At 33.6% G+C, this 14681-nt stretch overlaps 2 protein-coding genes across 6 annotated transcripts in view; both read right to left on the reverse strand.

The window, feature by feature from the left end:
- LOC148955136 (uncharacterized) overlaps positions 1-4786 on the reverse strand; it is a 431876-nt gene extending 427090 nt beyond the window's left edge. For both annotated transcript variants that reach the window (XM_089100529.1, XM_089100520.1), the window contains exon 1: positions 4459-4786. The gene's annotated coding sequence lies outside the window, so the exon portion shown is untranslated. The remainder of the gene's footprint in view (positions 1-4458) is intronic.
- A 3009-nt stretch (positions 4787-7795) lies between these two features.
- Positions 7796-14681, reverse strand: part of LOC148955139 (uncharacterized) — a 110361-nt gene continuing 103475 nt past the window's right edge. For all 4 annotated transcript variants that reach the window (XM_089100493.1, XM_089100509.1, XM_089100501.1 and 1 more), the window contains exon 12: positions 7796-10577. In XM_089100493.1, the coding sequence (XP_088956619.1) occupies positions 10406-10577 (172 nt within the window). In that variant the 3' untranslated portion in view covers positions 7796-10405. The remainder of the gene's footprint in view (positions 10578-14681) is intronic.

The raw sequence follows: 14681 nt of genomic DNA on the forward strand, positions 1-14681 counted from the left end.
GTTTTTAAATAATGCTGGGAAATCTGTCGCCCCCTTCATAGAAATGTCCCTTCCCCCAAGGAAATATCCTCCATGTAAAGATCCTCAGTAGTAATGTATCTATATATTTGACGACTACATGAATATACAGTGTATTTTCACGACTACAAGCCTGAGGCATGAATATACAGTGCAGTTTGACGGGCACATTGCAAAAAGCGACCAATCCTTTTATATTATATACCTATAAAGTGAACAAAAATGTTTTGAGAGTATAATTGAGATTATATAACGCAAGCAGACTGGTTATTGCTATTGATTTCAAACTTACATGAAAACTTACACGTGAGACAGTGTGGTTTGACGTGCACATTTTAAAAAGCGAGCCAAACTTTACCTATAAAGTGAAAAACACGTTATGGAACTAAGGTTGAGATTATATAACTCAACCAGACTGGTTATTGCTATTCATATCAATTGCACAAGGACTTTCACAAGAATATACAGTGTAGTTTCACGTGCACATTTTAAAAAGCGAGCAAACCGTTACCTATAAAGTGAACAAACACGTTTTGAGAGTATAATTGAGATTATATAACGCAACCAGCCTGGTTTTGAGGCAACACCCATTTTTTAGGGCCAATCAGAGACTGCGGAGGTTACTTCATATACGATACCTTGATTGGTAATTGGATTCAAATAAAAGGAGTGATTTTCATTCGCCCTTGAGATTTTGTATATAGCTGACATGCGTTATGATTAAATTTTCATTAAGTTCTAAGACACCATGGATAAAGCATCTGATATTATTGACTTGGAGGCTTTGGCTACAGCGATTTATAGTGTGAGTTCAGTTTAGTAAATTTTCGTAGTTTATTTCCAAATAAAATAATTTTACATTGTCACCCCTCCAGTAAATTCAAACTCAGGGCATACCCCTCCCCGCACAATACAAACTCCACTACATGATGTTTATACTCGATAGAAAGCGCAAAATACGCTCTTTTTCCCATTACGTAAACCCCATCTTCCTCCCCCTCTGTTTACGAGTTTAATTCATTCATTAGAAATAATTCTTTCGCTCAAAAATGTCATTTTCCCATCATGCATTTAAAATGTGCTCTCTTTGCAGTCTAGATAAGACCATGTGTGTTTAATCTTCTTAGAAGAGGGTGATTTTCATAAAACAAACTTCACACGCGTTGTCGGAAATGATTAATGCCACATGCTTTTGCGTAATTCTAGACAGTTTGAAAAAGGGATGAATTATTTTAAAATTAAACGAGATATTCTATTTTCAAATGTATTTGATGAAAGCAAATAATGTTTCAGTTAAATCTTCAAAGTTTTACCTTCATGGAAAGGAAGGGGGGAGGGGGTTTAAGAAAAAGATATATAGCTTTATTATGCGTAAATTGAATAGCATTTTTACCTATGATCGCAAATTTTTGATCTGTAAGCTGTGTGTTAACAATCTTTTTTATCTTATTTAAAGCCTATAGACTGGAACGTTTAAAAATTTTTCTAAATGGTATAAAATAGAAACATGGATTTCTATCCTAAGACTACAGACTACTGTTTGTCAAGATTTATTTTTTCACAAGTCGTGCAATTAAACCTTTGATTTCTAAGTCTAGTATATTTCTTGCAAATTTTTACTTTTTGCTTTGCTGAAAAGAGGGGAGAGGCTTCTTTCCGATAAATGCTTTATAGACAAAATTCTGGTTATGGGGCGGGGGGTACTAATTTTTCTTCTGTAAAAGAGGGATCATTATTTCATACTAAATTTTTTCTTCTTTTTTAAGGAGGATTCCGACATTTGCTCTCCCCTTGAAAAGAGATCAAGAGGGAACGATGCCACATCAATGCAAGCTGCAAGGCCTTCCATCTTCAGATGTGACGGTACCATTACTCATACTCTGAGCCACCCATTGACCACTCAACTTTTAATGCCCGGAGCCTCTCACACCAGTGCCAGCTCTATATATATATATATATATATATATATATATATATATATATATATATATATATATATATATATATATATATATATATATATATATATATATATATATATATATATATATATATATATATATATATATATATATATATATATATATATATATATATATATATATGTATATATATATATATATATATATATATATATATATATATATATATATATATATATATATATATATATATATATATATATATATATATATATATATATATATATATATATATATATATATATATATATATATATATATATATATATATATATATATATACCAAATGGAAAATGTAGTTACCAAACTTTGAAAGCAGTGAAAGTTATTTTTTTTTCAGAATTGCATAAAATGATTCATTTTACTTGTAGATAGATAGTTTATCATCCTTACATCCTAGGGTAGAACTAACGTAAATAATAATATTTTTGGTTGGGGGCAATTGCGGGTGGGGCACTCGCAATTGATTCAATGTCTAAAGCTATGGTATAGATTTGATACATTAATAAACATACATTGTTGTCAGGTATCAAATAATCGTCCCATTGTTTATATTTGAGCCTCTTAACTAAAATGGCTACTGACCACTGTGTTAGATGAATGCTGTGAACTTGAGTGCCTCTTCTCTTCTGAATGAGATGACATATGGTTTCAGTCTGCATTTGATTACTCAGATTCTGCAACAGGAAAGGTGTCCTATTTTAGGAAAATTGCAGACTCATGTAAATATTGGGCTGTACCTGTATCAGTGATTAAATGAAAAAAAAAAAAAAAATTGTTTCTACTGAAAGAAAGAAGCAACATTAAAACCTCAAACGGACAGAAATTATGATGGACAGCGCAATCATGCTGCCTAATCAAAAAACGATTTGGGTACAATGTATTATATTTTTTTCCTTTAGACCAGGGCACTTTGTATCGAAGGAGTTGTAGAAACTTGGAAAAGGGCTCATTCGATTGGAAATTGGAATGGCTAATGCCCTTTTTAATAGTGGAAAGGGATTAGAGGGTAAGTAATCCCCCTCCCACGCCCATCCTCCTATTTGCCCATTATCTTTAAAAACTAAATTTTGCCTTAAGATTATTTCAAAACGAATTGTTTTAATGATAATTCCCAATAAGGCATCTCAGCAGTATCCCAAGAACGACTGAGGGACTGAGGGTATTATGTTTAAACTTTCGGGGCTACTTCTGCTCTTAAAATTTAACCAAATCCAAATAGCGTAAGTGTATCCAAGCTATCAAAGAAAGTAAACAGATTTTTTTTAGAATGGTATCAAGTTTTCTATTTCAGGTCAACTAGAGGAGGTATGAAACTAAATTAAACACTACTATTTGTGTCCAGATTTTTAAAAGGGTGTGTGTTGTTAAAAATTGCTGAAAATTTCTATCTGGCATACAAATAGCAGGCCAAATTATAAAGTTTTAAAAAAACGAAAAGATTTAAACTATTATTTTCTTTTTCCCTGAAAAAACTATGTCAATATAAAACGAACAGAAATTAATTAAAAAAACTTTCCCCACAATAAGTTTCTCAAAGAAAAGTAAATAACTCCATTAAACCAAAAAAGAGCAGAAATAAAATCAAATAATCTACCAAGCGTAAAACTACCACAAATCAGTATCGATAAATAAATGAAACCCAAAACGAACAGAAATTACAAAAAAAAACGAGTCAAACTCAAAACGAGCAGAAATTAACATGAGTAGGGTTCAAAGCCCTTATGTGCTTCCCAAGGCCAGAACATAAGTTACACTTTACTGAAAAAAAATACAAATGAACCTGCATTGTCAGTTTAATATTCACTGATATTTAGCAATCAAAATGATAATATTATTTGGTTTATTAAAGTTATAAAAGTAAAAACATTTATGTTTTTTTAGTAAAGTGCAAGTTATGTTCTGGCCTTGGGAAGGCATTGGGTTTTGAGCCCTACTCATTTTAAGTTATGCTCGTTTTGAGTTTGAAAAAGTTTATCAAGCTTATAAATGGTCGTAAATGGCCGAAAAACAACGACTTTTGTTGGCCTGTAGTAAAATGTTTCTGTTGTAATATATGTTACTCCGAACAACTTCTTGAAGTATTGCCAGGAGTAATTTACTGTTTTAGAAGGGAAAGAAAAACAAAGGAATGGAGAAAGAAAGTGAATGAAAATGTCTTATGCAAAATTTTCATAGATAGTACTTTACGTCAGCGACGATCCGCGTGTTACGCGAAGCGTAAGGCGCGGAAAAAAATTTGGGATATGGTACATTTTTTTGTCTTTGGTACATTTTTCATGCAATTTGTGGTACATTTTGTTTTGAGTTGTTGGTAACACTGGTCGGTACATAGCTAATAGTATTGAATATTTTGCTAGATACTGACACAGTCAAGTTCTAATAAGTTTCTAGATCATAAAATAAACAACAAATAAATTCCAAATCTAGAAATCAGAAATAATTTGAAACAACTTACGTTTATTGGCAAGTACTTTTAAAGCACTAGACACACAAGTAGCAAGGATGATGATTATCTAGCCAAAACCACAACAGCCATACGGCCAGTTTTATTGAAGCGAACACGAGTACCAAACTGGATCTTAAAAATCGAAAAGCGGATAAGGATGTCAAAATCAATATTAGAAAATTGAAAACCAATCTTAAAAATCTAAATAGAAATAGAGCTTCCTTTGACCCCTAATAAAACTCTATAAGCTTTTGCCGATAAGACAATGCAAAATCAGATATAAAACTTATTTCAAGTTTCAACTCCTGTTCAGGATACGAGAATTACACGCAACATACGTAGCATGAAAACTGCAGAAATCAAGATAAAGAGAATACCAAAGTTTCCTGCGCTTTGATACTAAAATGATAATAGATTACAGGCCTATAGATAAAAGGAAGATTAGAAACTTTCCAAGACGTAATATTAAGCTAGGAATGCTATGGAGCTATATTAAGCTATGGAGCTATAATCTGGACATAAGTTTTCGCCAAATACGTGTTGTGATGCGTTGATGCAGCCTTATCGACTTTGCACTGACTATTACAAGTTAATATTACCTCCTATTTAACATCCTTCGTTTTTCTATGAGACATTAAATGGTAGAATAAAATTAAATTTGCTTGAGTTTTGTTTCTCGCTATTTAACTAGAAACATTAATTGAGTGCGCCTTGCTACTAATGAAACTAATAGTCATACCTCCAATGCCAAGGTTACACAGTTTTGCAGCAACTACAACTAATAGCTCAATGCTGAATTAGTTGAAATCTACTAGTCCTGTGTTAATGGTATGGCTAGCAGAACCCTTTCGCCACAGAGGTCCGACCAATCAGGGATACATGACCACAATTGTTGGAGTTGATCTAGATTGTTGAAAAAATTCCACCAGTATACGAAATAGTTCGACTGACGAGCAACTGATGGGAAGCCCCCGCCCCTTCCAATCTTCCACCGAGTTTTTAGCAGTTGCATTACCTTAGACCTAAGATTTCCTTGTACCTCTAGAGTCACTTAGAGAATGCAAGAAGAGTCGCCAGTCATCTGCAATCAATGGTCATTCTTACTTTCTTTCAAGTTTTGTTGAGACCAGAAAGCCCTTTCTAACACAAATCCGGGTAAAAAATAGTGAGGGAACCATTTTCCTTGCGTATGGGGCGGACAGTACGTAAAAACATCTGAAATGACAATTAGGCACTAATTCTTATTTTCCACCACATTTTGGTCAGGATTCAAGGTTTCCTTCTGGTAGCTGTTCTGATAATGAGAGTTTAAAGACCTCCCTTCGCCAAACCCCAATGAGGTCAGAACAGGCCTGAGCCCCCATAGGCGTAACTATTATTATTAGCTGCTGTTATGAACGGACTCAAAAAGTCAAGGCTCAGACAAAAAGGTCATTTCCTTCACGCAAAAAAAAAAAAAATATTGTACCAATACGCCCTAAGCTATTGGCCCTTTTACAAACAATTTAGTATATTGACAAGGGATAAGGTCATCTTTTTTTTTCTTTTTTTTTGCTTGAAGTAAAGTAGAACATTCGAGAAAAAAATGCGTACAAATATGTTGTGTGTTGCTTTAGTAGATGCTACGACAAGATCCAAAGGAATGTCTTTTTTATTGATTTTTGGGAAGACAATAAATTTAGGAGTAGAAAAACCTTTTGGGTAAACTTTTGGTACATTTGAAGGGTTATTAGTCTATCATCCTTTAAAGTTCCCACTTCCTTTCTGAACTGGTTTTTGCATTTACCTTTAGAGTCACTTTTCATTTCTTTGTAAGTAGTTTTGTCTATCAAAAGGGCATAAGATTTTTATCATAATTTATCTTGTCCATAACAAAACTATATTTAAATTTTCTGCTTTATGATTATTGTGTTTTCGTCGTTTTTCAATGATTGAGGATTTTGGTTCCTTCTTCTGATTCAGTCGGAAACCCCGAAAAAGGACTAAAATCGAGGATACGCTTAATAATCGAGAGTCTGTATCGCGTATCGAGGATACGCGATATACTTATCCTAATATCTGAAGAATAAGGCCTAAATCGAGCATATCCTCGAGGATAAGCTCCTCGTAGTAGGTTTGTTCTATTGACTTCCCCGTGAGAGTCATAAATCCCAGTCTTTACCCTTGTAATAGCTTCTGAGACATTTATGTGTCTGAGCCATATAAAATTTCGGTCCTTTCGACAAAATACTTAGCTCCTTGGTTTTGACAATCTTGGAAGAACCGGGAAGAAACTGTCTGGATAGTTCAATTTTTCAAACGCCAATTTTAATAATTTTTGTGATAAGCGGGTTTTAGCTAAATGGAAGTCGTGTCGGAAAGAATTCTGTGAAATATCAAGAATTTTGTTAATATCCAGCAAAGATAAACTATGAAATAGGAGGCATTTCAAATCACAGATTTTATTACTAAGGATGTGTCTTTCGCACCTATGGTCTTCTTAAATGTGTGTAACATATGTGTAAAAATATGTAAAATATGTAACTCATTTACTGGATGATAGACCTTCAGACTGTGTACCTAGATACCTCCGGGCCCAGCACCCCCAATGCACCAAATTTTCTCCGATTTCTGGGCGCTTATTATTTACATTATTAATTAAAATATGTTTTATTATTACTAATATTATTCCAAGACCACAAAGTTTATACATGATGTACGACGGAAAAAAAATACGGTGAAAAAAAAAATCAAGATAAAAATCATAATTAAGAAAAAATCCCATTGTTTTATTTTATCTATTTCTTAATTTTTTTTTTTCGTTCTTCATTTTTCATATTTTGTTTAAACTAGCCTTTCATATACGCCCAGTTTGGTCTTACAATGCATATGCTTGGCTAAAAGAGATGATCATGGGGCATGGGTATATAAGGTCTGTCCGCTGCCGAAGGTGACATAAAAACGCTACACTGCGTTATTAGAATCGTCCAAAGAAACTGTCAAACTAATGTTTTAGTGACATTTTTCACGTTGCTATCAGGTAACAAGGTTCTATCATACATTAAGGAACAAAAAGGTGCGTCAGTGTTTGATTTAAAGTAAACCTATCAGAAAATTTAGAACATTTCACCGGTGGACTACCTTCCGTGTTAGCACCTCACACCACAGGTGTGACGTTGACCTTAACCCCCTCCCCCCACCAAAACCTTGATTTTGAATTTACACAATCATTTTTCATAATTCTGTACAGCTTGCTTATTTTGGGTGTCTTTTCTGAAGTCCTAGTTTTTCCTTTATAAAACTCATAGCAAATAGAAGAGCAATTTTTAACTACAAAGCAGAATCAGGTGTAGCAGGAAAACTAAGATTTATCCTAAATAACTTTAATTTCAAATATGAACAAACTTCGCAACAATAATATAGTAAAAAAAAGAATAATGAGAAACGGAATTATAAAACAGCATAGAGTGGAAATCATACGAAATGACCGAAGAAAAAGAAGCATTGAACTTAAAATGACAGTAGAAAATAAATCGACGTCTAAACATTCCAAGCAATAAACATGCCTAAAAAACATCATAATCAGTAACGAAATAAGTTATAACACCACACAGTCAAAAACGAGAATTAGATGTGATAAATAAATTGATGCAATAGAAGAAAGCAAAAGGGTAAAAGACACTATACTTTCATAACTACTAAAACTAGATAGTAATTAAAAACTTTACGAGTAAAATTAAAAACGGAATATTTAGCAAAGGTTCGATATATTAACGATTTGAATCTTCGACATAGAAAAAAGCTTTAGTAAAAAAGAAAAATATTCCACGGGCTTTTCATTTCATCTTTTAAAGACACTTTTCGAATACTTTATAATAGTGCCATTTTCGATATTTCAGTAGTGTTAGGTAAAAACCAGTCAAGTCACATTTCTAGTAAGACTGAGTTATTGACATTATTACCAAATATTTCCCGGCAGATCAAATGGTGCAGTCAGGATTCTTTTTACTCAAAAACATACCTGTGATTTAATTTGAAACTTTAATCACATAATCGAAAAAATAACCTCCCAAATTTAAAAAATCGCACAAGGTTCTATTTGTTAAACAAAAGAATCTGCAAAACAATTTATAAGTAACAACCTAACTCCAAGTCTGAACCATCTTTGAGGTTTTGTTCGAGTCCTCATTCCAAAGTTGTTTCTAAAATACTCTTCAGTAAAATTTTAAAAATGTAACCTTTACAGTTTTTTCTTAACACTATTAATTTTGAATTCTTAACACTATTTCATTTACTGGGTTTAAAAAGTGATCACATTAAGTTCCCAAACTATTTTGCGTGACTTACCCATGCACATGAATTGTATCACTAGTATATATCACAATGCAATTTTACACTCTTATTTGGCACAACACAATAGAAATATCAAATAAATACCAATTGGGTTCTATCAAGCAGTCCGTCTAGACACGGGTGAGCAAGATTATCCCAGGCGACGGTTCTCGGTCTTGTCTTAGTTGCATACCCTTTGAGAAGGCTATTTTCTTTTATTTTCTACATTTTACTCCTCTCGGTACTCCAATAATGATAACTTTCATAATCATTACAATTGCCAAAATTTATATTTATACATGCTTATAAATGCAATAGCATCAATAAAACTTATATTTAGCATTAAAAAACAGATAAAGTTTCCGTTAACGCCAAGAAAATAATAATAAAATATGTAACGCTTACAAGCTCTCCATGTTCTTCCGGTGGAACGCACACAGAAAATACAGAATTGAGGAGAATAAAGGCCCTTAAGGGGCTTTAACCCTTAAGGAATTGAAAACTACTAGTACCACAAAAGATGTAATGTTGCTTAAACCATAATTTTTCAAAGGCCTTGAATAACTTTGGCCCACAAAAGCAGTATTATGGTTTGTACGACTAATATTAATTATATTAATAAAAAATTTATTAATATAATTAATATTTATTAATATAATAAATTAGGATTTTATAAGGAAACACCAAATGACACTAAACCAGCCACAAGACATAATTCTTCGCTGACCACAAAGTTTCTGATCTTGTCAGCCTTTGGGATTACGAACCCAAAGGTTGAGAGCCACTAGCCTGAAAAAAAATTAACTTCGTGGACCCCAAACATGAAGTGCATGCCCCATACAATGGCAACTTATTAATTTTAGGGGTAGTCTGAGAATTTCTTGAACAAGTTATGAGCCTTCTTGGATTTCTCTAATTGAAAAAAGAGCTTAAGTTTTTGAGCGACAAGAAATATACATCACATTGGGGGGATTAGAAAATGACAGGTACTTTTTCAAGAGCGTAGTCCTAGTAAGGCTGAGAACCACTGAAGTAACTAGAAAGTGGTGAAAATGAGAGGGAGAGAAGAAGGAAATCAAATTCCTTACTTAGGCCCTCGTATGGAGACTATGAGGAAAAGAAGCATATCTTTTAACTACAGTACCCTAAATAATATTTATGGGTAGTGAACTCTTATTATCAACTGATGTTCAATAAAGGTATTCCTTTTCAGCTGCATCAGGTCTCCACCTAATCAAGATCCAAAACCGGAATATTGGAAAAAGGGAATGAGAAAGTTAACTAAGAACCTATTTCAACTATCCCGATTCTTTAAATTATAATAAATGTTAAAGCATAATTTAGAAATTATATCCAAAACATAAGCCAGGACCTAAACGAAGACTAGGACAGAGAAAAACATGGATTAATTAAAATTGGGTTTATACGCAATGAACGGGATTAAACTTACCAATCAATTTAGATTTTCTTATTTGCTTCCGGGCTATCAATGAGTTCTGAAATTTTTTTTTGTGAAAGTCAAATTACCCGGCATCTTTTGTACCTGCTTGCCAGAAAGTATTGTGAAATATAATGATGACAAAAATCATAACGAAATGTAACCCTAGCAACCAGGCAAAACAAAACAAAAATATATCACTTAAACTTATGCTGGAGCTTTTTCACGCTGGAACGAAGCGTTTGAAGTTCTACTCAGTCCACGAAATATTGGAATCGGATCCATATATCCGTTAGTCATTAGCAGGGTGTACCACCTTAGCATCTCATCTTCTGAATACACACAGAGCGTATAGCCACAAAACGGCGTATCTTTAGACCTATAAAGAAATAACGAATAACAAGTAATCGATAAACCTGTAATTAATTTATAACCTACTGAACTTATTTTGGTATGTAGTGGCATAGCAAGCAACTCAATTTTTTCAGAAAAGCAAAAAACGACAATAATACAAGTTGAGAGGTTTGACAGAACCTTATCTCAAATCAACAGGTTAAATACAAATGAAACAGCAAATTCAACAGTGAAAAAGGATAGGGATAAGCAAACCCAATAACGACGTAACACTTTCCTCCTATGACGCTAAGAACAGCTTTCAAATAACCAGCAAACTAAGATACAACCCGAGTAGGAAAAGGTACAATATTTCCCCTTCGTCACTTACACTATGGGTATGTGACAATTTTGGATAAATTTACTGAACCCCTTTTGCCACCAGCCACCAAGACCAAAAAATTGCAAAAAATTAAAAACCCTATTTATGACGAACCCATGGGAACTTTTATAATTTTATCGAACTAATCTATCTTCCTGATTCTGGGCTACAGCCTGAATATTGCAATTATCCCAGCATACATTTTAAATTTGTCATCTGAGCCTGTTTCCGTTAAATTCGACTTTGAAGAAAAATACAGCTCTCAAAGCAAACGTACGTAAGATATGTACGTACGTAAGATGTCAAAGTTGGCAGTGTTAGGGTATCGAGCTGTGTATACTGAGTAATTCTGATGGATTGTACTGAATTTTGAAATGGGGGAAAGAAGATAATCATCCTTGACAAACCAGGGCATTGAGATTTGAAGGTGATGCAGCTAATTACTGAGAAAAAATATCCCTCAGAAAAAAGCTCTGTGTCGATAATTCATTCACTTCAATCCTTTTACTTCCCAAATGGAAAGCTCTGAAATTGAAAAGATAGTACAGAGCTGGCATTCTCAGTAGCAACTGTGTGACTCGATGCACTAACGAGAAAACAAAGTAGAGAAATTGGAAGCAACTGTATTAGGTGTACACGAGCTGGTTGTAGGCAAATGTCTTGACAACAGTGTTGTCTCTGGGACAAACAGTTTGTATTGAGTAAAATGCATAAGTGCAATCCTAGATAAAAGACGAAATTCCATTTGTACAAGTTCCGCAAACATAAGCGATTAGAAAATACAATGCCAGCATAGTGGGGTAGATAAAATCGGTCACCTAATGAATTTGTACTGCATATATATCAAGTCCCGTAAAGCCCTTATTCAAGCCAACTCGTCTACCCCATAATCAGCTTGGAAGCAGGAGTGTCAAATGGAGATGTAGAGGGATAACTAATGCCAGGCAAAAAGGGAAAGGTCAATTCATAGCCTGTTTTGTGCATGTGATTTGATGGATATCACCATTGGGCAGTTATTAGAGGAGAAAATCAGGCACAGAGATGCAAGATAACCTGCTGCACACTTGAGCCCATAAGTAAATGTGAAAAACATAAGTTGAATTGTGTTTTATGGGGTAAAACTATTTATGTCAACATTTTCGTGCGAATTCAATATATTGGGATTTAAAGTTCAAGTTCAATATATTGGGATAGAAATTTGTAAAGTGAGCCATTCACATTGTCCAGTTAATAGGATATCTATTTTATGTGCCTTAAAGTGATACGACACCTTAAGAACCATCAGCGTCGTTTGACCATCTCAAAGACAAAGGGCCCATTAGCAGATTTTCCCAGGGGACTAGCTATCATAAAAAGCTATCGAGTATCTGTGGCTCGACTCTAAAATTTGACTGACAAGACAGTGAAATTTTATTTCACTGTTGTTGCCGAGTTTGTCAATCAAAGCGAGTGGCACCAAAGGGAACTCCCAAAGCGAACAAATTACTCAAATGATAATTCAATTGAACTTACTTTTAACATTTTCCGAGCAGGTATGCTGGAACGTTTTTAGGGACTCTCCTTTCGTGAACTTTAAAAAGAAAAGTCTGCTCCGTTTAATCAAAAAAAAAATTTAAATTTTCTGATTATATAATTTTCATTAAAACTGAAAATTTCTCTCTCCGGTACAAAACATGGGAAGTTAAATGGTTTTTCTAAGATTTCCCGGAAAGTAGGTATCGACTTTTAGTTTCGTTTCGTTTATTTGGATCTTTTATCCAAGCTCTACAAGTTATGGCAAGACAGCCTTATTAATTCTAAACACATAAACTACGGTAATATAGTTTATAATGGACGAGATATGGTGATTCTTTAAGGAATCGTTTAACCTTAATAGAAAGATTGGAGCAAACCACTTTAGTAATAGCTTATTTATGTCCTCAGCAGCTAGTTCAAACAAAAAAAGTATCTTCCTATTGCAAATTACGAGTGAAAAAATGGAATAAGGCTTCCCTACTCGCAATCTAACCGTGCAAAAAAACTGCAATTTTAATTAGTTTTATTACGATGCCTCGCAAATAGGCGATGTTATTTATTTGCTCTAAATAATAAAACTTTCAGTTCGAATGTTTTGAAAGGTAGTCGGTAAAACAACATTTGCAATAACCCAAGTGGCTATGTTTGTTGCCCTCTAATACATAAAGAGCGTATAATTCATTAGGTTTTGATGTCGCTCTTCACATTCATTTGAAAAAAAACTAGTTATTTTTTGTGTTTAATTTCACAAAGGTACGGAAGACCATCGATGATTGGGACAGCAAGTGTCTAAGCAATTTTGGCTAAAGTGCATGATATAAATGCATGTACGACCTGACTTGTTTGACCTGTTTAGCAATCTTCTGAAGATTGTTGATGCTTTATTTGCATGCTTCTTGTATTTCTTCGGTTGACTGCGTACATAATTTCTCCGATTGAGAATTCCACTAGAGCGAGATGAATCTTACTCGAGGACATATGCGTACGTCCATCTAACAGGGTTGCCAAAACTTTTAGGGACTAAAGTGTCTAACTCAGCCAAAAGAAAAGCACTTTTAGTGTCCTCCTAGAAAATTTGCCAATATACTTTAGAGCGCGTCTATATTGGGCGTTTTCTAGAAGTATTGGGATTCTAGAAAAGAAATTTCTATTTTTGCATGCTCTCAACGCAATGCGTAAATCTTTTAAAATTGTTGCTATAAATTTGTTTTTATAGATGACTTGAATCCCGTTATTAAGTTCCATTTTTTAAAACAAAATTTTAAAATACACTTCTAAGACATTGAAGAGCATCTTAGAACCCATATACTAACAGAATATATACCCCCATCCCCCTAGTGTGCAAATATATACCCAAAATTTCATTCTGAATCTAAATATAATCAAATTAACTTTTCCTTAACCCCTAAATATATCCAAATCAGGGTATATATTTTCACATCATGGGGGGGGGGGGGATAAAATTCATCTGTAATTCAAATAAAGATTATATTTAGACTCAAAATGTAATTTTGCGTATATATTTGCACACTAGGGGGTGGGGGTTTATATTCTGTTAGTATATAGGTTCTAAGATATTCTTCAATTTTTTAGAAGCGTATTTTAAAATCTTGTTTAAAAAAACGGAACTTAATAGCGGGATTCAACGTCATCTATAAAAACAAACTTATAGCAACAATTTCAAAAGATTTACACATTATGTTGAAAGCATGGAAAAAATAAAAATTTCTTTCATTTAAGTTGGAAAAAGAAGGGAAAAAGAGGATAGACTTGAGGATAAAGGTTCTCCCCTTGGATAATATGTTAACTAGGATCATTATGCATATGTTAAGGTAAGAATTGTTTTCTTAACATGTCTCCTTATCATAGGCCACAATTGTAAATTTTTACCCTTTCTTCAAGTCATTGAAGGAAGGGGCAACCCATTTGCTGAATCAGAAAACGACCTTCTTACCCTTGAAACAAAGAAGATAATTCCCAGTAACGTAATACACAGTACCAGGAACGCATACAAGATATGATTTAAACAATATCAAAAGTTTACCGAAGAGCGACTGACAACATGCTCCAGATGTTATTAAGAAAATAACAGATGTTACAGATGTGTCACAGTCACAGATGTTATTAAGAAAAATAACCTGCCACTATTCACAAGTGTGATAGCTAAGAAACCGTCAAAGGCGAAACAAAAGATTTCTAGTCTCAAAAACAGTTGTTCTTTGCTTGGTAGATTGTAGATTGACTGCCAGTCTC

Source organism: Artemia sp. Qi Xiang Cuo, chromosome 2 (assembly GCF_049724085.1).
Source record: "Artemia sp. Qi Xiang Cuo chromosome 2, ASM4972408v1, whole genome shotgun sequence".
NCBI classification, from domain to species: Eukaryota; Metazoa; Arthropoda; class Branchiopoda; order Anostraca; family Artemiidae; genus Artemia; species Artemia sp. Qi Xiang Cuo.